General features: G+C 41.4%; 3 protein-coding genes across 14 annotated transcripts in view; 2 read left to right on the top strand and 1 right to left on the bottom strand.

Moving 5' to 3' along the window:
• Positions 1–2,886, top strand: part of LOC125720947 (AT-rich interactive domain-containing protein 1B-like) — an 80,343-nt gene extending 77,457 nt beyond the window's left edge. For all 3 annotated transcript variants that reach the window (XM_048996850.1, XM_048996852.1, XM_048996851.1), the window contains exon 21: positions 145–2,886. In XM_048996850.1, coding sequence (XP_048852807.1) covers positions 145–1,782 — 1,638 coding nt within the window. In that variant the 3' untranslated portion in view covers positions 1,783–2,886. The remainder of the gene's footprint in view (positions 1–144) is intronic.
• A 971-nt stretch (positions 2,887–3,857) lies between these two features.
• LOC125720964 (transmembrane protein 242-like) lies at positions 3,858–8,347 on the bottom strand. The gene is made up of 4 exons (XM_048996886.1): positions 8,222–8,347; positions 7,915–8,015; positions 4,465–4,602; positions 3,858–4,369 (listed from the first exon to the last, which is right to left on the bottom strand). The coding sequence occupies exons 1-4, from the start codon at positions 8,262–8,264 to the stop codon at positions 4,259–4,261; spliced, it is 393 nt and encodes a 130-aa protein (XP_048852843.1). The 5' UTR covers positions 8,265–8,347; the 3' UTR covers positions 3,858–4,258.
• Positions 8,348–8,663: 316 nt separating this feature from the next.
• Positions 8,664–27,133, top strand: part of LOC125720956 (palmitoyltransferase ZDHHC14-like) — a 29,602-nt gene continuing 11,132 nt past the window's right edge. For 5 of the 10 annotated variants that reach the window (XM_048996874.1, XM_048996872.1, XM_048996870.1 and 2 more), the window contains exons 1-2: positions 8,671–9,850; positions 20,026–20,192. In XM_048996874.1, the coding sequence (XP_048852831.1) occupies positions 9,624–9,850; positions 20,026–20,192 (394 nt within the window). In that variant the 5' untranslated portion in view covers positions 8,671–9,623. Of the gene's footprint in view, positions 9,851–10,836; positions 10,860–19,310; positions 19,369–20,025; positions 20,193–27,133 lie in introns of those variants that run through there. The other 5 variants (XM_048996869.1, XM_048996868.1, XM_048996876.1 and 2 more) reach the window with 5 other exon arrangements.

Genomic DNA, 27,133 nt, shown 5'->3' with positions numbered 1-27,133 from the left:
ACCCTCAGGGGCCATTCACAAGTGACATATGCATGACATCATAAACCTACCTCAACATCTGTCTGGGAGTGATTTTCCTCCTTGATCCAAACAGGTTTGTTGATCTGTAGAGCGTGACCTCTGCCTTTTCTTTCACCCCTCCAGTTGCCTGGATTTCTGGAACTAATCGTGGAATACTTCAGAAGGTGCCTGATAGAGATGTTTGGGATTCTGAAGGAGTATGAAGTGGGAACACCTGGACAGAAGATACTTCTAGGACCTACGCCAAGTCAGAAGGAGGAGGATCCTGCCCACCCGGAAGAAATGGATAAATCTGAGGCAGAACTGGGAGAGGAGGATGGATGGGCAGCAAATGATGAGGCACTTCTCAATACCACTGAGGAGGCAGTGTCAGACAACATCAGGGAGGAGCCTCCAGATGAGCCACATTTAAAGGGGATGGATGAGGAAGAGCATGAGGAGAAGAGCAAGGACCTCTCAGAGGCAATATGTCCCCTGGAGCCCCGGCCAAAACAGGCTAGCAGGTATGACAAATTCCCACTGAAGGTGGAAGACAAGGACTGGGATGGGTCACAAGAAGACCTGCTAAACGGTGAGGGCTTCACCAGCGGGTTGCTGCACTGGCAGGCAGGTGGGGGGGACTCCACTGCCCACATCCAGACCCACTTTGAGAGAAAGACCAACAGCCTGTGGGGTAGGGAGGAGGAGTTGGAACCAGTAGAGGCCAATGAGAAGACTTGCCACAACAGGGCACCCTGGTGGCCATCAGTTTCCTTTGAGTTTGACACCCTGGAGGATGAACCACGTTGCCGAGACGATGCCCCTCTCTCTGTTGCTGCCAACTGGCAGGACTCGCTGGCACGGCGGTGCATCTGCATCTCCAACGTTATACGCAGCCTCTCCTTCGTACCTGGCAATGACACCGAGATGTCCCGGCATCCAGGCCTGGTGCTGATCCTAGGCCGGCTGGTGCTGCTGCACCACGAACACCTTGAAAGGAAAAGGCCTTCTGCAATTCGCCGCGATGGAGAAAGGGATGGCGAAGAGGAGGACCGTGGTCTGGCCTGCAGCAGAGATGAGTGGCGCTGGGATTGCCTTGCCACACTGCGGGAGAACACTATGGTGACCCTGGCAAACATTGCCGGCCAGCTGGATCTGTCACTCTACCCAGAAAGCATCTGTTTGCCTCTCCTGGATGGCCTCCTGCACTGGATGGTGTGCCCCTCGGCAGTATCCCGGGACCCGTTTCCAACGGCTGGGCCTTACTCTGCACTCACCCCACAGCGACTTGTACTGGAGTGCCTGTGCAAGCTGAGTGTTCAGGATGGCAACGTGGACCTCTTGCTGGCCACGCCACCTATGAGCCGGCAGCAGCGGCTCTACACAGCTTTGGTGCGCCATGTGGGTGAGCGCCGCAGCCAGGTGTGCCGCGAGATGGCGGTGGCTGTTCTGTCCAACTTGGCCCGTGGCGACCCTACAGCAGCCCGGGCTATAGCCCTGCAGCGGGGCGGCATAGGCAGCCTGATGGGATTTCTGGAGGACGGTGTGGCCGTGGCGCAGTACCAGCACGGCCCCCACGGGCCCCCGCACCCCGAGCCGCCGAGCGTCAGCATGATGTGCCGGGCCGCCAAGGCGCTGCTGGCCATGGCCGAGGTGGAGGAGAACCGGCCCAAGTTTGTGCTGTATGAGGGCCGGCTGTTGGACATCACCGTGTCCTCTGTGTTGAGCGCCGCTGTCTCCAGCATCCTGTGCCAAGTGCTCTTCAAAATCGGCCGCTTTTGACTGGCACCTTGACGGCCTCTAAGAGCAGATGTCACATGCAATTGCTGGTATTATATTTTTATTTAAGGGAAAAAATTAAATAAAAATGTTTTGTATATGTATAAATAAATATATAAATATATAAAAATAGCTCCCCAGCCCGATTCACGGTTTAATTTTGGAATTTTTGAAATGATTTTAATACAGATATTTAATACTTGCTGTGGTATGTGTTTTTAATATTTTTCCTGTCTTTTTTTTAATAATTTGATTTGAACAAGAGTTGATATATGCTCCTTTTTGTTGTCTCTTATATGTATGTCTCTTGTTTTATATAATTGTTCTGAATCAGTTTGCTTTCAATTAATAATTTAAATTGTGATAAATATTGTGGATGGTTCTTCTGCCACATTATTGAGAAGAAAAATGATTTTACTCGTATAAATATACCCATGTTTAAGAAAGGCTTGTGCAATAGGAATCACGGCAGGTTGGCATGGTAACAGGCTGGCTGTCAGTTAAGTGTGTGTTTGTTCCCTCCTACACCATGCAACACAAAATCAGTGTTGCATCTGCCTACCAGTCAAAGAAAAAAAAATACTCCCTTCTCCACTCCTGGAGCAGTCTCTTTAGTACTTGTATTACGTTTATTTTGTATTCGGCAGTGGGCTGAGATGTAAATAGATCTTGTACATTGAACAAACGTACCTTTGTTTTATTCTTTGTATTTCGTTGTTTTTAGTTACCTGCATACCTTTTTTTCCAGGTGATATGACTACAAAGTGACAGTAGTTGTTAATTCTAAATATTATTTGCTGTTACCGTTAATTTTATTTAGTCTATTTCATTGTTTGGGTTCACATCCTAAAACAAAGGCAAAGTCGTATCCTGTGTGTAAGAAGTTGCTGTGCTCTCAGCACGGGTGTGTACCGCTTTGTGAGCCCCATGTTGGACTTGTTTCATTCTGGGGAATAATGTATAAGGTTATAAAAGACAGAAAGACATCTATCCTATCCATTTCTTTTTAATTCCCCGCATGTGATGCGGAAAAGGAAAGTTATCCTGGGATGATGACAGAAACCAATTAAAACTGAATAACAGGACAAAGAAAATCCTACACCGATATTTAAGACTGGCGTCTTCTTTTCGCTCATCCACACATTGGACATTTATTCAAAACAAAATCTTTATACTATATGTTCCACATGTTAAAAAAATAAATGTACATTAAACCTTGTTAAGCACCGTGTAGGATATGGTGTTTGCTCTAAGTTAACCTGAAATGATACCATGCTCAGGCTGTATGTAAACCGAGTGTTGAAAAAGATCTAGATTTTGTTTGCCAGAGGTAAGAGCTGGTCAAGTGTGTGCATAAACCAATATAACTCCACTAGCTCCATCCCAGTCACATGGCTTAGCATGTGAACAGATATGTCCTGAAACCAGTGAAATCTAGCACATCTGACTAATCATGTGACTGAGAAGTACATGAATTTTGCATGACTTCACAAGAGTTGGCACGCTGCACCCTGAAATCACTAAGCAGAGGTTTGTTATGGTTACTATATACTACATACAAACTGTCTGGGAGTAGCTTCACGTACATCTGAATGAACCTATTGTTTGATTTATGTATAGAAGGAATGGTGAAAAAATACATCCTGTTGTATATTTTGGATTGTCTCTTGGAGGAGTGTGACCTCAGCATGAAGGTGTGCTTCAGTGATCAGCAGAGCTCTGTCATCTGCAGCCTGAGCTCCCAGTTGGGGCCATCCTTGGTAAACAGGTTGGTGGGGAGAAGCCAGACACAACACTGCATGAAAAATACCTATTAAAACCAGAGTACCCTGTCCAGAATAGGGTTACGAGGACTCGGCCCTGGAGGCGGACCTGGGGATGGTGCTCACCAGTGTGGAGAAATCAGTATAAAACACAGTGACCGGTGATGGTTTCACCTCCCATAAACCTCTGCCGGTATAAAGAAATCCCATTCCTTTGTTCATTTCAGATTACGTTTGTCGAGAATGTATATTTAGCACGTTGCAAACCAGGGGAATTTCACACTTAGAATGTCACAGGCAACAATACTCGCATAATACAATTCAATATGTTTATTTCCGCAGCAACATATTAAATCTTTGCAACAAATAAAGCCAGTTGTGACTTTTTCAAACTCATAGCTACAGTGAGCAGAAACAGATGCAAATATACTTTTAAAGGAAAGTGTCCATCCAGCACTTGATGTGCTGTGCCTGTCCACCTGATCAAAAGTATCCCAAGGCAAGGTCTTGGACATAAAGTCTATTAGAAAGAAACTCAACAAAAAACCAAAACTGCCAACCACAAAATGCCACAGGTCTGGAGGGCTGACTGGATGAAATGACGACAATGTAATTGCCAACCCTGCACCTCCAATAACACTGAAACTTTAAGGGAGGAAATCTGATCCCCAGGTAGTCCAGTCAGCTATGGAAGTGTGCGGCATCCATCCATTCTGTTACTTTGATCTGAAGAAAGACTCCCAGTTCATGGGGTTTATGTTGGCTTGTGTTTCTGTTTTGGGGATCGTTGGAAAGACTGACTGCATCTTCTGCTTGAACTCTGCTAGCTATGTAGACAAGAACAAGGATGTCCGTTACACACAGACCCACAAACTTCATTTCACCAGTTATGTGCTGCTCACATCCTGGCATTGAGACTCACGCTATGGACGCCCAGGGCCTTCCAGACAGCAAAGCTGAGGAGGCCCACCCCGCAGCAGGCATACAGCGAGCCCCAGCCCAGTGCCCGGAGGGCCAGTGATGCCCCACTCTCCGGTACTGCCGTTGTGCCTGCCAGGCCCTGGGGGCAGAGAAGGTAAGAGGCATGGCTTTTGGAACCATCCTGACTTAGGGCTGGTGGATATAGTGATATACAGCTGTGGCCAAAAGTTTTGAAAATGACACAAATATTAATTTTCACAGTCTCCTCAGTATTTATGATGCCAATTTGCCTATAATCCGGAATGTTATGAAGAGTCAACAGATGAATTGCAATTAATTGCAAAGTCCCTCACAATTTTGCCTAAGAACACAGAAACTTCTCCCGACCATCCAGCAACAGTTTGGTGATGAACATGCCTCTTCCAGCATGATGGAGCACCGTGCCATAAGGTAAAAGTAATAACTAAGCAGCTTGGGGAACAAAACGTTGATATTTTGGGTCCCTGGCCAGGAAACTCCCCAGACCTTAATCCCATTGAGAACTGGTGGTCAATCCTCAAGAGGCGGATGGACAAGCAAAAACCCACAAATTTGAACAAACTCCAAGCATTGATTTAAGCAAGAATGGGCTGCCGTCAGTCAGGATTTGGCCCCGAACTTGATTGACAGCAGCCAGGGCTAATTGCAAAGGTCTTGAAAAAGAAGGGCCAACACTGTAAATACTGACTCTTTGCATAAACTTAATGCAATTGTCAAAAAAAGCATTTGACACTTATGAAATGCTTATGAAATAACAGTGCTGTGTCCAAGACAGATGGCCTATTGAAGTTATATGGTGTACATTGTTCTCCATAGTTTACTGCTTAAAGCATACTTCATTGGAAATGTCTCTATCGTTTAGGGTTACACTAATTAGTCCAGCTGTCTTACAGTTACTGGCGTTGAATGGACACCATGCAATTATTAATAAATTTGTATAAAGCATATAATATGAAAGTTACATGGTGTGCATTTTCCACTGTAGTTTAGTGCTTAAAACATTTGTGAATAGTTTAGGTTTATACATTAGTCTATTACTCCTGTCTTTTGCATTTTAAATGGATAAAGTACAGTTATTAGTAACAAAAGTATATTAAGAGGAAACACAAAACTATTCCAAAAGATATTTCCCCACCCACCATATACCACAGCTGATCTTTAGAAAAAAAAAAAATCACAAACACATCGCAATCCACTAATATGTATTTTTGTGTGGCTGAGCGATTTGTACACCTGAAATGGATTTTGTTCCTTTTTATTTGCGGATTTTTGTTACATTCCTACTGTAGCTGACCTGTAGAAAAGATCCATAAATATAAGGTGCATTCTTGTTATATATTGTTATCGACATATGAGATTTTGGTCATATCGCACAGCCCCATCCGCACTCATTTCTGTAAAACAGGGCTCTTCAAGTCTGGACCTCCATAACAAATCCAAGCCATGTTTTCAGTTCTCAGGTAGTTAGTTAGTTTAATAAGTTTAATAAGCACCAATTCTGGTTGAGCAGAGGCTTCACACCAGGCTTACAGGTGAAGAACGGCTGGAAACTCAGCAGGGCTCGGCCCTTGAGGATCATGATTTGAATAGCCCTGCTCTAAAATAAGTGATAAGACAATATCCTAGAGGAAAATTCTTTGTAAAGAGTTTATATCCTTCAATGCCCAATGGATCAGCAACCTATCGTTTTAACTGCTTGACCACCTTGTCAAGCAATGGAAATACACTAGATAAACATCCCATCCATCAACCTTCTGTACTCACTTGGTTTATGCAGGGTCATTGGGGTCTAGAGCCTATCCTGGAAGCAATGGGCACAAGGCAGGGAATGACCCAGGACGGGGTGCTAACCCATTGCAGAGCACACTCACTCACACACTCACTCATACACCATTCACACCTACCTCCAAACATGTAGAGCCAGGGTGGAGACTTGTACACACATTGTGAGGAAACAGTGCAAACCATGATGTCAGCATGCTGCCCCAAAACACCCATGAAGTTCTATGGTATTTCCTCCTATTGGGGAAAATTATGTGGCAGGGGTTCCCACATACAACACAGGTCAAAATTTAGCTTATCTTTTGATTGCCAGCACCCACTGAACAGCTATAAAACTGCTTATATATTTAATTTTTTAAACACTACTGTAAGCTGCCCTGTCTTGAATACCATATTGATCGATTAACTCTGTCTGGTTAGACAACATCCATAGGCTTCATGCAAGAGTGGCGGGCAGCAGGTACTGTGGTGTTTAAGCATGTTGGTTAGCTGGTTCATATCACAAGACCCACCTTGTTCTAGTACACATTCAGCAAGGTATCAAACATCTGTTTATACAAAACCACTGACATAAAAAGTTTTTCTGGAAAGCAGGAACAACTCTTGTAACTACTTTACCCAAATAATTAGATCAGTCTGAGTGAGACACTGATTAGATTTGCTGCAAGTTGACCATCCCTGTCTCTGTCTGATGGCTTTTTTGGCTTTGAAAAAAACCAGGTTATTATCTTCAGACAGTTAAGACAAGACTTAAACAGCCTCCACTGCAGATCAACTCCTTAGGGAAATTATTTGAAGTGCTTATTTTGGATTTGTTTTTCTGAATGTATGCAAAACAAAAGTGACGTCTTGTGCTAGGATGCTTCACCTCAGGATCAGGCAATCGCCTTGATCTTGTGCACAAAGTTGGCCTTGTGAGCCAACGGGTGGCACTGACCTCACTGCAACATCCCCCCCATGAAATTCAATTTTCTCACATTAAAGGCATCTTTGCCTTTTGTTGAAAAATAGATTTAGAAACAAAGACAGCACTGTGATGCCCATTAAATTCTGTTTTAAAAACAAAAATAATCCAGGAATTTACGCAATACTTGGTTTAAAATAAATTCAAACTTGGTCTCATGATAAAGTTGAAGTAAACATGGCGTGCAATAATTAATAGCAGCAAAAAATGCGAAACTGACAAGCTATAGTTAACCCAATTTACCTAAATAAAAAAAAAGTTATACAATGGATTATTAATTGGGGTGTAATTATATACCTCTAAGAAATTAATATCTATGGCCCAGAAAGAAACATATCCCCCAAGCTGAAAATCTTAATTAGACAAGTTTACATCTTCACCTAAAGCAAAATAATCTGGACTGATATAGCTTTAAATGACTGGGGTTTCATTCATTTTTAATTACACTCTCGCACGGACTGACAGACACGCTTCAAGAAAAGTATCCACGCAGCTCTATCACACCTGCAACAAAGTGCCGTGGGTCGTCAGAACGCACAAATTGTTTTGGTGTTGTGTAACGCTGCTGAAGGTGCTGGTTTAATGAATTACAGCAAAAAGTGTGGCTATGATATAGGCATATGCATGTCATTCCAATAGAAGTGGGGGGGGGAAGTACTTCCACACCTTGTTAAACCATTCTGGGCTTTTCTTCTTAGCTATCGCCAAGGTCGTACCGAAACCGGCGATCATGCCAGCTGTGGCCACGGTTGTCAGAAAAACGCCACCTGCAAAATATTATAGATGCTAATTCAATCGTATGATTTCTATTCAAAAGTAGGCATTATATTGTTCCGCTTACAACATTGTCAACGATTATCACCCCTTAACTACAATGTGTAATGTATGTGACACAAAAAGAAATCCTTCAGCACATAGCAACGAAACCAAACATTTACGATTACAAATTCTTAACCTGGGGAAATTTACTCGCCTTTTAGCAACAGTATCTTGTTTTGTTCTTCGTCTTCAACCATGATTGAACACGCTTGTTAAGGTATATTTTCCCGTGCAGTTCATATGCTTAAAGAACGGTCCTTCGCTTAAAATCTTCCGGATACTACAAAAGCATAGGAGCAATAGTGTCCTATCGTGTATATTTTTCTAAATAGTTCATTCATTCATTTATATCCATAATAGGCATTCCAAACACACGAAAAATCTGTGTAAATATATGTCACGAAGATGCGTGTAAATGTATGACAAACTTTAATTTGAATAATATTAACTTAAACTAATTTGTACCACATATGTAATTACGTTTTGGGTAACAGAAATTGTAATATACAAGACAGCACGTACATGGAAGAGAAGAATGACCCATTTTTGTGTGGTTATACAGGGATTGGAAGTAACTCAATCTCCCATGCTTCTGCGCGCCGAACACGCTTTAGAACTGAACCGTTAATGCAGCGAGCTGTAACAGCATGAAGGTGCTGAAAGCTTCGTGTATTTTCTTCCAGCCGATTAAGACAAAGGCTTTTACGTTTTGATGTTGCAGCTTTGTTAACGGTTGGTACACGGAATCGTTGTATTTAGTAATGAAATTCTCCACTTTTCAGCATTATAACGTTTTTTCTTCTTAGCTGTATTTCTTTTCTGGAGTGTGTGTGTCGGCGTTTGTGGTTTTTTTTTCAAAGCGATTTAATTGGCTTTGATAACTAAAGAGTCGGGATGTTGCCCTACTTTGCATGAAAATTTTTCCTCCCATATTGATGGACGAATTATTCCTCTCCATTCAAATGTTGCGCTTGTTTTTCGATGCTTCTCGTAACAAGCCTGGATAACGGATCTGGATAAAGGATAAACAGCTAATGATCTCCTTTGACAAACACAAGAGGAGGGAGCATCTTTCTGGGTGGATTTTCTGGTGTTTCTGTAACCCGATTGCAGTCCGGTGGCTTCATTTGGCTGGATACTTAACTTTACCCGCCAGTCATTTTAGTTGCGCCTATAACTGATCAAGGAGCCGACCGCAGGCGTGCTTAAAACTCACTGCATGTCTCACATCCCAACATCATTTATTATTATTATATTTTGAGATATATAACGGATGCATGTTCGTTGGTCCCACACATTTTTCGACAACATAGGACGTCGTTCACATGGAAAGTTTGATAGATGTTGCAAATCCAAGATATAAGGACGTGTAAGCCGGAGATAATTTAAATATCTTCGTTGGTGTTTAGAAACACTTTCGCCAAACTCTGTAAGGTTATATTTTGGATAGTTATTCATCACTCACAAAGGGACTTAACACTTGACACGGGTTCCTGCAAACGATCACATTGACTAAGTTATACTGTTTTAGTGGTGAACATTAAGATCGTGGGCTGATGGATCCTGGGATGACAGAGTGTCAGTACAGTCAGATCAGCACGGTCGCCTCATCGCTAATGGAGAGCCAGCTTGGGAAGAAGATCCCCAAAAGGAAGTGGCAAACTTTTCCGGGCAGGAATAAGTTTTACTGCAATGGAAGGATCATGATGGGTAGACAAACCGGTGTCTTCTACCTTACCATGGTACTTATCGTGGTCACCAGCGGGCTCTTCTTTGCTTTTGAGTGAGTTACTTTTTAATCGTAATACATCCTTATAAAAGCTCATTGTGTTCCTCGATGTTATGTATTGTTTTATATGTACTTCTATGTAATCGAATAAGGTAATGTTGTTGTACTTGGTGAATATTAATATCGTAATACTAAATTATAATAAATCGGCATGTAGATGGACCAAATTTTATTGTCTGACGTATAATGTCATTTTATAGGAATAGTATGTTAGGCAATTATGACACAGAACAATGGACGTCACTAAGCAATGGCTGCACTGGTTAGAATGAGTTGTGTGGCAGCTCAGTGGCTATAGCATTGTCACATCACACCTCCATGGATGGGGGGGCTTAAATCCTTTTCCAACTCTGTGTGTGTAATATTTATGTCTTTTATAGGCAGCGTTGTTACCTTTTCTGAACGATTTACTGCTTGCTGAACGATTACTATTTGTTCTTGTCTCTCAGTATTGACCAATCTTGAGTACGGCTCATAGTGTGATAAGAACGAATTGAATGGATTGATGTTTAGTTTTGTCCTTGGGGGTCCTATTGCCAAGGCTCTCTATTTTTTTTATTTGTTTGCTGGGAAACTAGTATTAAATGTATTCAGTGAGAAATAAAGCTAGCTAAAATGGGTCTGCACATTTTAGTCTCTGTATTGTACAAAATGTAAAAAAAAAAAAAAAAAAAAAGTTCTGCAAAAGGAAGTATCCTTATTTAGTGAGCTGCAGTTGAAGTAGAACAACCTGTTAAGCTTCCAAAAGCTGTTTCTTTAGTCTGATGGTCACCACAAATGAGTTAAATTTCCCACTGTCTGAAAGTCATCCCTGTAATTTGGTCGGATTCTGTTAATAGTTTACTTAAAAAATGTACTGATCTTATGGTTATCACTCTCACACGCTAGCAGCTGTAGCTTTTAACCTTAGAACACCAAGGCGCTGTTTAATGTAGAAACATGCTCAGGCAAAGAAGAGCCATATGGGATGTATCTAGATGGGAAAGGTGTGGAACATGGCATGGTACGTGTCTTTTGGGCACAGTGTCTCCTATACTGGTCCTTCTTGATGAATTTTAGTTACTTGAAGACATTTCCGTAGATTCCAAGTGGCAGCATGTCCTTGGTGTTCACACAGTGATACATTTGTTTTTGTTTGGAATGTTGACTTACTCCTTGTAAACTTTTAATTAGCCTGACTGTAATTAGCAGCAGACTAGCAGAAAGTGATAGTCACCTGCATTCCGCAAAGACCCACCACAGCTCTGCCTTGGATTGACTGTTGGTTGTTGTTTGGTTACAGTTATTTTCTTGTCAAATGGTTGGTTAGATAGGCTTAGACAAACATTTACCTGCCAGTGTGGTGAATAGTCTTCTGGGATTTACTTGGCAAAAAGAATATCTACTCGCATTTGGTGCATGGCTATTGTTAATTTCTGACCCTGATCGAAGGCCTTGTTAATGTGAGTAACTGTCACTCATCTCTCCTCTCCATATACCAGGCTGCCTTGTGCCCCATGTGTTAATGAAATGGTGGGTTACTCTTACTTTAATACTTTTAGAAGGCCTTTGCTGCTATTGATTTCAGCTGCTAGAGTTTGTTATGTGAGTTTGACTCTCCAAAAAGCCTTAAGGCATCTGCTGTGGAGATTGTTGTAAGTTAAGGTCAGCCAGCTAATGGACCGCAGCAGGGTTTCCTCAACCATGGAGCTGCATTTTACCCAGAGTTGGTGCTGTGTGTAAAAGAACAAGGATATGTACTCCTCTGCTGCAGGATGGATAAATAAATGGATTACTAGCTCAGTAGCTGCTTGGAAAGATCATCTAGTCTGTATGTAGATGCTCAAACCCTTCATGTTACTGATTTCAAGTAGACGTAGTTATTGTGTGTTGTTGTGTTCTGGTATTTGTGATCTGTGATGTAAACATTCTTTTATGGGGCACAGCTCTATGCTCTATCAGTGATTCAGGGTGTAAATTTCTATTCTGCATGCGGTGCTGGTGAGACAGTGGTTATTCAGTCAGGAGCCTGAATCCCAGGCAGCACTGGGCACAAAGCAAGGGTACACCCTGGATGGGATGCCAATACATAACAGGTCACACATGTACAGGTCCTCTTAGCTTGACTGCATGTCTTTGGACTACGTGGGGAAGCTTGGGTACCCCATTTATTTCTAAAGTAAGATGTATTTTGGGTTGTAACATTCTGGTTTGCTATGAAAATGGATACTAGTAATGTTTTTTTTTCCCTCATGAAATTTGCTTGCAAATATTTACAGTCCTATAGGGGTTTTGTCTATCTTACATGTTTTCTATTGCTTGAGTTGTAGAATTACACCCTTTGAGGGATTTTTATTATTATTATTATTATTATTATTATTATTATTATTATTATTCACAGTCTTTCTTTACTGCTTGTGGTCTGCTTGCAGACGTAAGACACTAGACTAGACTAGAAATCACATGGATACCCGCATCTTTGCCACCAGCAGTTTCACTAATTGTGAATCAAAGTCGTGGCTCGATTTTTACCACTCTGGTGGTGCCAGAGTGCTCTGTCTTATTCCTCTGGGAGAAAATATGGGTGAAAAGATAGCAATGGGTTCACAACACAGCCAGAGACCTTGGGAGAGAAAATCATTTCATGAAGTCCATGTTTGTTCAAGGAGTGATACATCCACACTATCCCTGGAAGGTGGAGAGTTTTGAGTCCTCTGTGTGTTTCTGGATGTTTTTAGAAGGCATCCTGAAAGGCATAGTCATATCCTACTTTGGCGGACGTTTCCCAGGATGACCCAAAAGCTCTAGCGTATTGTACAAGGATGTTTCATTTCTAAGCCATGTGACACTCAGAAAATAGGTCTGCTGTGCTGCTGGAGGTCACCTAGAGTGATCCCCCTTGAGTCAGCTTGGGGTTGGAGTAGACCTGACACATCAGGAGGAAATTATGCTCTATTCCGGGATTGTTTTGTTTGTTTGTACATGTCTGTCCGTCATTTAATTTTTTAAGTGGTTTATTTTCTAATGTAGCTATTTAGAGTGAGACTTTAAAGAAAACAGCTCTGCTTTACGCCATAGGTTGTGGTGTCCATTAGTCCCCTCAGCAAATATTTGTAGCCCAGGCTACTGGCTACAATGCTAATCATACATACATATATTTCTGTGGTTGATGCGATATGGCCTACCTATCCAGACTACTTGGTCTGAACTTGCGGTCTCCTCTAATTTTAACCTTCGTTCCTTTCCCAGTGCTGTGTGTTGAGATTTCTTTCCAATGATCGTCATTGGGGTATAGCTAAAGGTTTTTATCTCTGCGTCGTGACATAGATGGATGATGAAGAATTTTTTCGTTTAACTAGCCAGGGCAGGAATGTTACAGGCTGGAAAGACTAAAGTCTAAGTCTAAAATGCCTTAAGGCCAGTGATGCATAATTTACATGAATGAAGATAAGCCTGATTCTGAGGTACCAAGTACTGCACATTTTTGCTGGTCTTCAGTTAAACTGTGACCATGTTGAGTGTTTCATGATCATTAAAAAGTCTTCCCTAAACCAAAGGTTAAACACCCTGGGTATATTCAATGGTAGAATCAGTCAGGGTTGGTTCAAATCCTATAATAGATGTGGCTCCTCTGCTCGGTGCTAGACGTTGTCCAGGCATAGAGGATGCTTAGGTTTGGAGACATACCATACATGGCCACTCATGCTATCCTAAATAACAAATTGAGTATAATGCCTAATGGATGCAAGAATGCTTAATCCAAAGGACTTTAAGACGGATCCCTTTAAGATGTTACGTACACGTGTGAATTAGCCGCTAGTGATGCACCAGTTTAGTAGAAAATCCCACTAAACAGTGTACGTAATTGTGCGAGACAATTTAAATGATATGAAAACAGCAATGACTGGTTTTAGAGTTGCTGGCTTGCGCTGTTCTGTGTACTCTCTACAGCTATCGCAACAAAGTGTACAGTAAGTGACACTCTTTCCAGTGGGAGAAAAATTGTGGAGCATTTTAAGCATTCGCCACTTGCGTATCCTTTCTTGGACGTTATTCAAACTGAACTGCAAATGCCTCAGAAACACTTAGAACTAGATGTACAAATAAGGTGGGACAATATGATATGAATGTTTATAGTAGTATAACTAAAGATTTTTTGGCATACTTTTTCTTTGTAGATTTACTAGTTATACAAGTGTGTATGTGTACATGTGTAATATTTAAATATTAAAGTTTCGGAATCTGTGTTGGTATCGGCAGTTGTCAGATTGGAACTGAGACAATATAGATCTGTCTATAGAAGGGGAGACAAACATAGCAACTCATGGCCAATGGGTCACGGCACAGACATGGAAGAACTTCCAAACAGACAGATAGTTACATCTATGAAGGCTGAGAACAAGCAGTCATTCTGAATGAGTTTTTGGGGCGGGTGGACCTGGTGACGGGTTATGAGGATGGAACTCAGATGGAGGCTAGTAAATTTCTGGGCGTTTCACTGGATCTTTTTCTCCCAGTGCTCATAATGGGTTTGGTTTCACAAACAGTATCTTGTTGCATGTATATAAAATCAAACAACTAAGTTAGAAATTAAGTGTGAATGCTAGTGATCCTAAAACAGAAGGGTGTGTCCCTAAACTGTGAAACTCATACTTAGGGCTTGGTGGTATATTGATACATTTACAAAATGAGATATAGAATGACACAATACCATTTATGTTAATATACTTTTATTGTGTGTTCAAATTGAGGCTCTATTAAAGATTAATAAAGACCAGTAGTTGCTCCTACCTGGTTGTAAACAACATGAGAGCTTTGGTGATGTTGTACAGAATCGCAGATTTCACAGTTAGTCAGGTAGCTCTGTGCATTCAGGTAGCATCTCATGGTGAGAAAAGGTGAGAAATCATTGTTACTTGATTGATTTCATTTAAAAACATTGCTAAATGGCTCATGTTAAAAATATCATAAATTACAATATTAGTTTTATTTTGTTTCACTTTAATCAGGATATTTTTTGGGTAAGCTGTGGTTCAATGAATGACTGGCTGCTATCTTTTGAACTGTTTGATAAGTTTTAAATTGTTAGTTTATAAACAAAAGTATCTAAATTTTCACCTTCTGTTTTGAAACCAGTGTCATCAACCGAGACAAAAATAATCTGTCGGTGGACATACTGGAGTGACATGTTTTTATGACATTGCTGCTTTATTTGACCCACACAACACAGATATACGCATAATTTATTTGTATCTTTATTTTGAGACTTCTGTTTGGAATAAATAAAATGCCTAAACTGAATAGTTGCTGTATAATTGCAAATAGGGAAATCTAGCATTTGCATTTCATCTTGATCACGCATTGTTTTAATAAATGTTTGTTATAAATAATATAATGGTATTCTGGCTAAAAATGTTTTTACATGTGCAGTCCAATTTGCCCAGCCCTAATGATACTTGAGTGCTGTTGACCTATGATATAGAATTGACAAATGAGGTCCTTTACACAGGAAGTAGACAGCCTTCAAAGGGGAGTAATTGCTTCCCAGTGGAGCCTAGAGGTGTTATTTGTCAAATGCACATATCTGTTTAATATGTGTTGTTTTTTGCAGGAGTTGCTAAATTTGCTACCTGTTATGATCCATTCTGTTTTGGAATAACTCTGCTGTTATCCCAAAAAGTAAATAAACACAATCCTGTCCAAGTATGTATGAAATCAACATGACTTTATAGGTTTATCTTGAGGCTATATCCTGATGTTACATTAATACCTCTAATGTCTGCTTTGTTTCATTTTCTAAACAAGTCCCTCAGGGTCCTTGTGATTTTCCTTCTTTTTGGGTTATGAATTAAGTTGTCTTAGAGGATGCTTGGGGCAGAGGTGGGAATTTCTACTAGGAATTCCCTTTCTTTGCCTCTTCTTTCAAAGGATCATTCATTGCCTTGGCAAGTAGGATTAAACATTGAGAAATAAAAATCTTATGACATTCCTCTCTCCAATGTTTAGAAGTTGCCCTATGTTTCCATAGCAGCAGTTCCCTCCATTTCTACCACCTAATCTGTTGCATCTCCATAGCAACCAAGAGAGACTTCTTTTTTGTCTGTGTGTAATGTGTACACCGTGTGGGTTGGAAACGAGGGAGCCATAGCTGTGTGTACAGTCAGTCCTGCAGAACAAATCAATACCAACAAACCTTTAACAAAGCTGACAATCAGGTCCAATGATTAAACAAAAATGCTGTTTCATATGCTGAGCATTTAATGATCAATGTGTACATTCTGTCCAAAGTAAAAAGAAAAAACTCAGCTGAGGTAAAAAAATTAAATTAAAATAAGCTCAGGCTTGGACAAAGTCAAACTCAGGATGTCTGCTTGAGTCTATAGTATGAGTTTTAGAAGCTGCTATGAAAAAGTAGATCCTCTGACACCAGTAGATAATTTAGGGGCGTTTCACAATGCTTGGTCTGACAAATTCAGCAGTTATTTCCCACAGGAAAGCTTAATCATAGAACTTATTGAATTAGTCTGTTTGTTTGGTCCTATGCTGACTCCATAAAAATCAGAATAATACCAACAAGTGTATGAAAAAATGAATACACTCGCATGTCTTTACTTTTGGGGGCAATTTTGGGCAGAATCCAAGAAAACTACATTTATTAGTTTGATTCAAAGACGCCAAGTAGATTCTTATCCGTCTTCATCTGTTTAGCTGCTGTGACCCAACTGACCCCAGAGTTGTTTACTTGGGAAATTCGCCTTTACAAGCTTTGTTTTTTAACCTGGGGGCTATTCCATGAAAGTAGCTAAAGAAAGCCAGACTTTCCTGAAAAAGTCAGACTCAAACTAGCACAATCTATTAACGTAGCCTCATGTCGTTCCACTAACGTTCAGATTTAATTAATCAAGGCTCATACAAGACAGACTCGCATAGTCTCACTTAGTGCGCACACTCGAGATATTTAACAAGCCCAGATGAATGGATGAACGATAGATCGATCAAATCAATCGGAAAGCGTGTAAAACTAGAGTGGTGTTTTTCTTCCGCCTCAGAACAAACGCTGCTGATGGAGCTGTATAAAAAAATGCAATGATGTAATCACTAAAAAGGCAATACTGTGGCCATAAATAAAGCCAAGGATTTGGCTTGGCACTGAATTGCAGAGAGACTAAATGCGTAAGTTACGTAAATGTTACAAGTGCTTAATACAGTGGCATGGTGGTAAAGTGGTTCGTGCTCTCGCCTTACACTGCGAAAGTTCCTGGGTCTATCCCCATAGCCAACGGGCGGCGTTGCAAATTTAGCTACTTTGACGTTATATTTAGCGAGTTTTTAGACCCCTCTCGCCACTCGTTTTCATAAAAGCGACTAGCGCCAAATATAGCGACCTTTTTTGGTGTTATTGGAGACTCGGACGTGAAAGGACGTATCGTTCATACTCTTCTCACCGACCAGCGGGTGCTGCCGTGGGCTGCTCTACCAAAGCGCTCACAGGCGGCTGGTCCTCGAACAGCAGCCCTGCCCAGCTGCAGAACAGCAGATGTTCTCCTCTCACTGATGCTGCCCTGGCTTTTAGTCAATAATAAGTAACTCCGCCAGAGTGTCTCTTTGGGGTCATTTTTGCCGGCCCCAAGTCTGGATAAAGGAGGTTTGGAATTGTGGAAAAAAAACAAGAATCGACAGAAGAAAGTTCATTCGTAGTTCTAAACGTAGCCTATTTGTGGTGTTTTTTAAACCACTTTTTGCCTCTGCCACGACATTATTCCTCTCTCTTACAGCGTCCATTATAATTACATGCACATTATGCAAATGAGGCGATGGCGTCATGTAGCTATTTTTAGCGACTTTTGTGACAGCCAGCAGCTACTTTACTTGCTGAGGAGTTGGCAACGGGGAACCTTCTTAGTTGAGTTCACGTGTCATTCTTACTGTATAATGCTATTCTGTATTATTTGATCTCCGTAAAATACTCTCAATCGCATCCGTGATCTGCACACATAAGCGTGTCTATTTTACTAGTAAACTTTGTACACAGTGAGTAAAAATATAAAAACACCTTCCTATTCATATTATTTTAACCGATTTGTCATTGCATTTCATGTTTGACCTTTCTAATATGGGTACGTTTTTACTTTAAATATTTAGGAATTAATTGGAATGCTGAGACGTGATTTTTAATAGGCTTTATTATATTTATTACACGACATTAGTAGTGTGATCACGGAATTTCGTCCGGCGGAACGATGTTTTGGGAATCTGTTCCCACACGTCGGACGTTCTTTGAGACAACGCTTAATTAAGAGAGCTAGTTAACCAGGGAACTGTACTACGAAGCAGGGTTTCTGGCTAATCGGGATAACTTGTCGGATTTAAGGTAGTCTGGGCAAAATGTAAGTGAACGAATATGAAGTCCATGTAAACGGTGGTACCTTAAATCCGACAAGTTACCCCGATAAGCCAGTAACCGCTTAGTAGTACAGGCCACTGGTCCGGGGCAGACTTGTTCACTCGCCTAAGTTACCGTGGTTGCTTAGCAGGGATTCATTTAAGACACTTCCCACTTAAATGAGCCAGACTTGTCGAAATAAATCGGACTTTCCCTTAATCCTGCTTCGTGGAATACCCCCCTGTGCAATTCAGTGTTTTCTCTTTTGATGTGTGACCAAATGGGAGACTAAAGCTAGAGTATTATTTCGTCATTTGCTTTCTCACTGACCTCATGCATTCAGCCTTATTTTGTCTCTGGCACCTTTTTAGCTTTGATTCATGTCGAACCTGGCTCTGGAGTGCTCTATAAATAACACAGATTTTTTTACGTCAGCACATCAGATTCCTGATATTCTCAGTAACACCCTGAGGCATTGAAGGACTGCCTTAGAGTTTCTTTTCCTTTGCCCATGTTCGTGGTCTACAGGTCTGCTATCTGTCATCTTTAGCCACTGTTCTGCTTGCCACTTATATGTTTCACTGTCTTTGGTTGACCACAGGATAACTGGCAATCCCTCATTGTCTACTATTTTCTGGTCTGTTGTCTTTGTCCTTGTTGTCCACCAGTCTTTTTGAAGAACACAATCAGGGTTTCTTCATGGGCAAATAAACTGAAAAGAACACACTACTCCTGTACAGGCAGATCTCTTCAGAGCTCTTGCCTCCATATGTGTGCGTAAGAGCAGCTTCTGCTCCCTAGAGCCTGCAGGAGGGCTGAGGAGGCCTGCGGCACTAAGCATGACTTCCTAGTGCTGCGGCAGGATGCTTGAGCTCAACATGACATGCTACCGCTCAGCACTTACTTGACAGGCTAGAGGCTTCGTTGATGAACATTGGGAACACCAGTGTGACCCTCCCGGAAGTTCCCGCCCCCCCCCCCCACACTTCCCTTCTGTGTAACGTTGTAGCTCTGCATTTCAGGAACAAACAACACATTTTATTGTGTACTTTGTGCAAATCAGAAAATTAGTCATTTGTTGTGTGTTTTCAGAGCGACGATGGCCATCATCCAGCAAGACTGATGTGAGATGAGGCTTGGTAATCCATCTGTGGGTGTCTATAGGATATTCAATGTGGTGTCAGGTGTGTCTATTTATTCTGATGTATCCTGTAGGCGGTTTATAACCACTTACAGCAACACGGAAGACTGCAGTAGTAAGAGAGCAGGCAGCTACTGTGCCTCATGAGGATGATGCTTTTAGGTGTAGTGGGAGCCAAAAGGAGAAAATAATGTGCTCTTATAGGATGCTGGATTGAATTAGTTATCTGGAACATAGGTGGGGCTCCCAGAACCCCTTTCTCTGTGGAGTGTGTCTTCAAGAAAGCTAAAGGATAACTCCTGATTTACTTGTTTGAATGGCTAGTTAGCAACCAATTATCTTTTTAGTATAATTTAGTGCTCATAAGGACAGTTATGCAAATTGAAAGTGAAATATTATTTTGAGAACTCATAATATTCAGTTTATCAATATTAGGCTAATACTGTACTGAATTAAACACTATAGATGTGACGGTAAGTCAGCCGCGGGACAGAGGTGAGTTTGAGTGGCTGTAGGACACTGTGAGTTGGCTGAACACCCACGTCTGCTGCTTGTTCATGTACACATGTTGTCTGGTGCTCCTGTAGTGATATTGGTTCTGTATTTTTGTAAACGAGCGGAATGGGCCATGTGACCGCCATGCCCCTGCTCTCTCGCCCTGTACAGCTGTCCCTTCCTGGCCTCCAGCTTGACTCCTGCCATCCCGGCTATAGGTGGCTTCCTCTTCCTCTTTGTCATGGGCATGCTGTTCAGGGCCAGCTTCAGTGACCCCGGTGTGCTGCCCCGCGCCACGCCTGACGAGGCCGCTCACCTGGAGAGCCAGATCGGTGACGGTGAGCCCCTCTTACGACTGTGGCTAGGGATTTGCAGCTGTACCCATCTGGGGTCAGGCGAAGCCGATTCAGTGTTGCGATTTGCAGGAAAACACTTTGGTATGAACAGTGAATGTGTTTACAGTGTTGGGGAAGCTACTTTTAAACAGTAGCGTTTTAAGCTACAAGCTACTTATTAAAAGTGACTAAGCTACAGCCAAGCTACTGTTTTAATATTGTAGTTAGCTAGACTACATGCTACAGAGGAAAAGTAGCTAACTACATCGAAGCTATTTCATCCAGTAATACTTAATATTTGTGCTGTGGGATACTCTTAAAGTAAATTTTTAAAATGTGAAACATGATGTTAACAGTGATATGAAAATCTTTTTTTTCCAGTGTAATGACAAATCATAGTAAGGCTTCAAAAATGTTTGTTTGGTGTAAGCCAAAGAGTACTTCACAATTACTGTGTGAAAAATAGAAGGGTTATAACAAAATCATCATTATTGAACTATTAATCAGAAGGATATTTTAAAACAAAAAACGACTGGTAAGATATCTGCTACTGCTAAGATACTGATAAGGCTAGTAAGATATCTGCATATCTGCTCAACACTTGTCCCGCTTTGTTTTCAGCTTTGCTTGAAAGATCTGTGGTAACCGGTGTTTAGCTGATAAAAACAGGTGAAGGGTTTCACTACCTTAAGCAGTCAATGATAGCAGCAGGGGTTAACAATATTTGAGTATCTCTGACTCACAGCAGAATCCCAGGAATTACACCAGTTACCCCAGTCATTCTGTCTTCTCCCAATGTCCTGTGAGGTGACCATTAGAATCTTACTGTTTGTGTTTAGTGTAAATGCTTAACCAGTGATACACACAGTACTTATACGTACTTGCATGTTTACTGCCAAATCCATTTCAGTCATATGTTGGCTGTCGGGGGCGGCATGGTGGTGCAGTGGTTTGCACTGTTGCCTCACACCTCTGGGACCCTGGTTCGAGTCTCCGCCTGGGTTACATGTGTGTGGAGTTTGCATGTTGCCCCCATGTCGTCGTGGGGTTTCCTCCAGGTACTCCTGTTTCCCCCCACGGTCCAAAAACATGCTGAGGCTAATTGGAGTTGTTAAATTGCCCGTAGGAGTGCATGTGTGAGTGAATGGTGTGTGAGTGTGCCCTGCGATGGGCTGGCCCCCCATCCTGGGTTGTTCCCTGCCTCATGCCCATTGCTTCCGGGATAGGCTCCAGACCCCCCGCGACCCAGTAGGATAAGAGGTTTGGAAGATGGATGGTTGTTGGTTTTCTCTGGATTACTAGTGAGAACGCTTCCTAAATCTGTTTTTATGAAGAATTTGTAGCTAAGTCAGAGCAGTGTTAAAAGCACCATGATACGACATAAAATGGCAGATGACATTCTGCCAAAGCAGTGTGATGTTATTATGAGCATCACAAAGTAGTGTGTGTATTCATTAGCACAGGCCATTGTATTTATCCCCAATTCTTAACATAATAGGCTTTCTGGCAGTCCTTTCATAAGTAGGAGTTGTCCGTAAGTCAGATGTTCTCAACTTTGGGATTTACCTTATCCATCTTCTAATGATTTAACCAATTCAAGGAAACAGAGGAATTGAGGATTGTAGACACATTGTAGGGACAGGGAAAACCATGTTCAGGATGCCAGGCCATTGCCAGAGTGATCACTCACTGTCGGATATTTGGAGATGCCAATCCGGATAATTAGTAGCCAAAAGAAACCAATAGAATGCAGAGGAACATGCGAACCAGATACAGAGAGCGGAGGCGGGAATCAAGTCCCCAACCCAGAGGTGAAATGCTGCAGTGCCGGCTAGTGCATCCCCCCTGCCTCTGACCAGCTGAGACCTTAATAACATACTGCTGACATTCACAGACAGGCTGTTTCTCTGCTGCCGGGGCAACGGCGCAGCTTTACAGTGTAGCTCTGAGCAGGGACCCGGCTCCGAGTTGCAATGTAAAACGCAGTGCCTGGTATCATGTGATTGAGTCGCTGCTGTCATGGAAGCGGGGTCAGCGAGCAGCGGGAGCCGCAGGGACAGGCAGGTATGGGACGGGGCGCGTGCTGACACTCCATTATATTTACGTCGTCATGTTTGTTGTGCGTGTTTCTACCGGAACCAGAGCTGCCTTCTGGAAACATATGCATAATATTATTAAGGGGTTAGCGATATAACCTCAAAATTATATCACGGTAAGAAAATTTGCAATAATGATATTTATGACGATACAGGAAAAAATACATTGGTGATTGCACCATGCGGGCAGCAGCATTAATTAGTGCAAACAAAATGAAGGGCATTTTCCATCTGTCTTCTCCAATGGGCTACTGTCATAGATGACAGACTACCTAATTCAAAGTGTGAATTTATTGCCACAAGGGCTGCACAGTTTTGAACAATATGTAAATCGCGATTCTTTTGCTTAGAGTTCAGATCACAATTCTCTAACATTTTTTTCTTAAATCTAAACATTTATTGCACCCATTAAACTGCAAAAGGAAACGCAACAAAACATGATTGTGCCAAACATATGATTGATCCAGGACTGGTATATCAACTTCTGACAACAGAAAGGAAATGCTCAATTGGCCATTCAATTGTAACCAAAACAGCTACCCAAAATTGCCAGTGGGGTACTTTTTTGATACTTCGGTACTTTGGAGTGTGACGCTTTCGGTTATGCAAATATAGCCTGCCTCTGAAACACAACTGCAGTCTTGAAAACAGTTGAGAACTCACAAAACAACTAGAAATGAGGTTAATAATAATAATAATTAATAATCATAATAATTAATAATGATGATAGATGTGTGGACAAATGAGACCCAAGCTTTAACTGAGATCTGGTTAGAAAACCCAGAGATCATGATATCATAAAAAGAAATAAAGTATTTTGCATAAAATACTAGGACAGCATGGTATTGGAAAATTTCTAAGTATTACAATGTGATTTTGTTGTAATAAATATTGGGGTATTTATAAAACAAGAAGAGAGTACAAGAGATGGTTTTCATATCGCGCATTAACAATGATATACAGCCATTTTTTGCAATCAGTACAAAATACCCCGCCTCATGCTGTGATATCAAGTAGTGCCGCGACCGGTTTTTATGATAGTGGAATACCCAACACTTTGAAGCACCATACATTTCATACTTTCTTGAAGTACTAAAAGTAAGGTACCTGGTGCAGTGGAAAAGTGCCCTTTAAAGAGAATGCAGAATCATAAACATGCTAGAGACACTCTGGGAAAAGGAGGAGAGTGCTTGCTTTAATCCAGCTGATGAAATTGCAGTGCAGAAGAACCATTGTAATTTTGGAAAAAAAAAATCACATAGAGATGTGAATCGAGATCTTTTTTTTTGGCTATTAATTGTGCAGCCTTAATTGCCACAAGATGCCAGTAGCAACAGCATTGTAGTGCAATAGAAGTGACACAGCATAAGTCATATGTATGCATTAAAGTAGCCTAGGTAATGTTTCCCCTGGAAATCTTAATTTAAAACTATAACCTTACCGCTTTAGTTTAATAATAACTAAATTAACTTAACCTTAAAACTCTTCAGGAGCCTGCACAATACTGTCACTTAAAATTACCCTCAAATTTTAAGTCCAAATGTAAACAAACGGCAGCAATCCAATAAAACCTTCAGTCAATCACTCACTTCACTCACTGCTTATAAAAATAAAATAAAAATTCTGTCAAAACTTAAGTTGCCTTGCATCCTTTTTGGATTACCATCAAATTATTTAGAATATCAGTGCTGGAGTTGTTGCATTGCCTCCAATCTCTTGTGTAAACATAAAATGGATACGCCATGAAATGAGGAAATGAGTTAGAATATCAGTGGTAAAAATAAAATAAGATAAAAATGCAATCTCCCCTTTGCCATTTAGGTTTCAAAGTCTATGTGCAAAGATTGTGCAGAAATGAAAAATAAAACGAAATAACATTTGCCTTTTATTATGCCACGTATGCAACAACAACAAACATTTCTTTTTGTATAGAGCGTTTTCACAACATTACATTGTCTCAAAGCGCTTTACAGCATCCTCACCCAAAGCCCCCAGTGAGTAAGCCATAGGCGACAGTGGCAAGGAAATACTCCCTAGAAGGAAGAAACCTTGGGAGGGACCAGACTCACAGGGGGAGCCCAACCTCCCGGGGCCGGCTCGGAAAGTCAAATCAGAGAGATGGCTAAGTCATAAAATTTGAGTCACAACTAGGGAGCAGGGAGGTGAGGACAAGCCGGTGCTGGCGCTCCTTCAAATCGCCGGGCAACCAGTAGTATGGCAGCCGGGCACACATGGAGGACGACACAGGCAGAAGGCCGAGTTGGATGGAAGGACATCATGGGTAGTTGAGGTGTCGCATGTAGCTGGATGTGCAGGATATCTTGATATCTCAATTTGGGGTCTCCAGGGAGCATACCCCAGGAGGAGTAGGGGAAATAAAATGTGCAATTCGTGAAGGTAGGGGAGACTATAGGCAGTGCTAGCAGTTAGGTGAGTGCAATGTGCAAGCTCCGGCAGATATGGCTATGGCAGCATAAGTAGGAAGGAGAGGCAAGTAGGAATGCAGGCATGGAGAGTCCCTGAAATGTCAGCATTCCAATTCCACAAGGGATTGTGAAGCTATCGTGACACCACTGACAGTTCAGTTTATCCAAAGATAGTGGCACTGATCCCCACCCAGCTCTACACCTCGCACTACAGATCAAACTGGGGGTGAATAATTAGCTAAAGCTAGGACTAGAGTCCCTATAGGCTAGACTGAACAAGTGTGTTTTTAGTCTAGACTTGAATATTGAAACTCTGGCTGCTGCATTCTGTCCCAGCTGAAGTTTATGGAAGGATCCAGATGAGCAACTAGAAAGGAAGTTATAAAGGCATGTATTAATTTTTCTGCATCATGAAAGGAGAGGATGTTCTGAAGCTTGGTTGTGCTCCGCAGATAATAAAATGCAGTTCTAGTTATACTTCTTATGTGAGCATTGAAGACCAAGATTTCTGTATAGGAAGGCCACCAATGTTGAGGTGGTGAAACTTATTTCTTGCAACCTTTGGACCAATTACCAGTACTTCTGTTTTTTTCTGTGTTTAACATAAGGAAATTTTTTGCTATCCAGCACCAGATATCTAATAGACAGGTTTCTTACCGTGACAGCAGTGATGCATCATCAAGCTTAACAGATATATATTTATAACTGTGTATCATCAGCATAACAATGAAACCCAACACTATGATTTCTAAGAATATTACCAAGAGGTAGCATATATAAAGTGAACAGTAGTGGGCCCAGTACTGATCCCTGTGGGACACCATATTTGACTTTAGTGGCCTTGGAAGATTCATTGTTCACATGGGCAAACTGATAGCGATCAGTTAAATTGGAGTGGAACCAGGAGAAAGCTGTCCCCTTAATGCCAACCACGCATTCTAGCCGGTCCAAGAGGATATTATGGTTCACTGTATCCAATGCCTGTGATGGGCTGGCCCCCCATCCTGGGTTGTTCCCTGCCTTGTGCCCATTGTTTCCGGGATAGGCTCCGGACCCCCCGCGACCCAGTAGGATAAGCGGTTTGGAAAACGGATGGAAGCCATAAACAAATCATTCACTACTTTGACTAGAGCAGTTTCTGTGCTATGGTTTGGTCTAAAGCCAGACTGATATAATTCATTAGCATTATTTTTCTGTAGGAAAGAAGACATCTGACGAACTACAACCTTTTCCATGATCTTTGAAATGAACGGGTGATTTGAGATAGGTCTATAATTTCCTAAAACACTAGGTTCAAGATTTGGTTTCTTTAGGACGGGTCTAATAACACCCATTTAAAAAATTTTTGGAACATATCCAAGCCTAAGAAATGAGTTCAATACATTTAGCATGGTAGTGATAGTTTCTTGAAGAATTTTGTAGGAATTGGGTCTATGGGACTAGTAGAGGATTTACAGGAGGAAACTAAGCTCAGAAGTTTTATAGGAAGGAAAGATTCCAAGGTTATTGGAATGCAAAAGACTAGCAAGTGGCTGGCAGCTGTATGTAGCTACGGACATGCACTGGATGGTCTGTCTAATCTTAGCTATTTTACCATTAAATAATGTAATAAAGTCATCACTTTTAAGAGCTTGTGGGACTTGCAAGTTTAATGAAGAATTCTGTGTTAACCTAGACTCGGATCCAAATAGGAATTTAGGATTGGTTTTGTTCTGTTAATCTGGAGAGATACACAGACCTAGCAGTCACTAGTGCTTGTCTATATTTAGAGAAGCTCTGTTTCCAGGCAGATTTTAAAACTTCTTGTTTAGTTGAGCGCCATTTGCGCTCTAGCTTGCGTGATGCCTGTTTGAGTTCATGTGCATGATCAGAGTACCAGGGGGCAGGTTTCTTATTTCTATGCTTTATCTTCTTAAGTAGAGCTGCAAGATCTAGAGTGCTGCGAAGGGATTTTTCCATGATTGCAGTTACTATGCATAAATTATTTGTGAATAAATAAAAAAGAAATCACAACAGCTCCGCCCACTGACCCACTCCAGTTAACATATATTTGCCTATTGTGAACTTGAAAATGAAAAAGCAAAGTAGGAAATGAAGTCAGTCAAATTGCCACAAGTTGCCAGTTGCAAGAGCATTGTAGTGCAATAAATGTGACACAATAGTAGTCAAATTGGAAAATGAAGAGACTCAAATTTTTTATTTTATTTTATATTTTTTCACAAATGACTCATGCATGAGTGGAAAATTTAAAATGCAAATGGTATTATTTGATTTTTCATTTTTGCCAGATCTTGACTCATAGACTTTGAAAACTAAATGGCAAAGTGGAGAATGATGATTATAAAATAGAAATACATTTTCATTTTCTTTTTTACAAGAAATACCTCTCATACAGATGCGAGTGCATAGGGAGATTCAAGCG

This window comes from Brienomyrus brachyistius, unplaced genomic scaffold, assembly GCF_023856365.1.
Source record: "Brienomyrus brachyistius isolate T26 unplaced genomic scaffold, BBRACH_0.4 scaffold27, whole genome shotgun sequence".
Taxonomy (NCBI): Eukaryota; Metazoa; Chordata; class Actinopteri; order Osteoglossiformes; family Mormyridae; genus Brienomyrus; species Brienomyrus brachyistius.
Note: the sequence above shows the minus strand (reverse complement) of the source record. Positions and strands in the feature narration are given on the sequence as shown.

Bases quoted from the DNA above. Each gene is read 5' to 3' on its own strand.
- LOC125720964 (XM_048996886.1), bottom strand. From the start codon at position 8,264: ATGGTTGAAGACGAAGAACAAAACAAGATACTGTTGCTAAAAG. The intron at 4,603-7,914 runs GTGTGGAAGTAC...CTCTGCCCCCAG, and splicing joins GCCCAGAATGGTTTAACAAG to GGCCTGGCAGGCACAACGGC. The intron at 4,370-4,464 runs GTGAGTCTCAAT...TTGTCTACATAG, and splicing joins AGGCCCTGGGCGTCCATAGC to CTAGCAGAGTTCAAGCAGAA.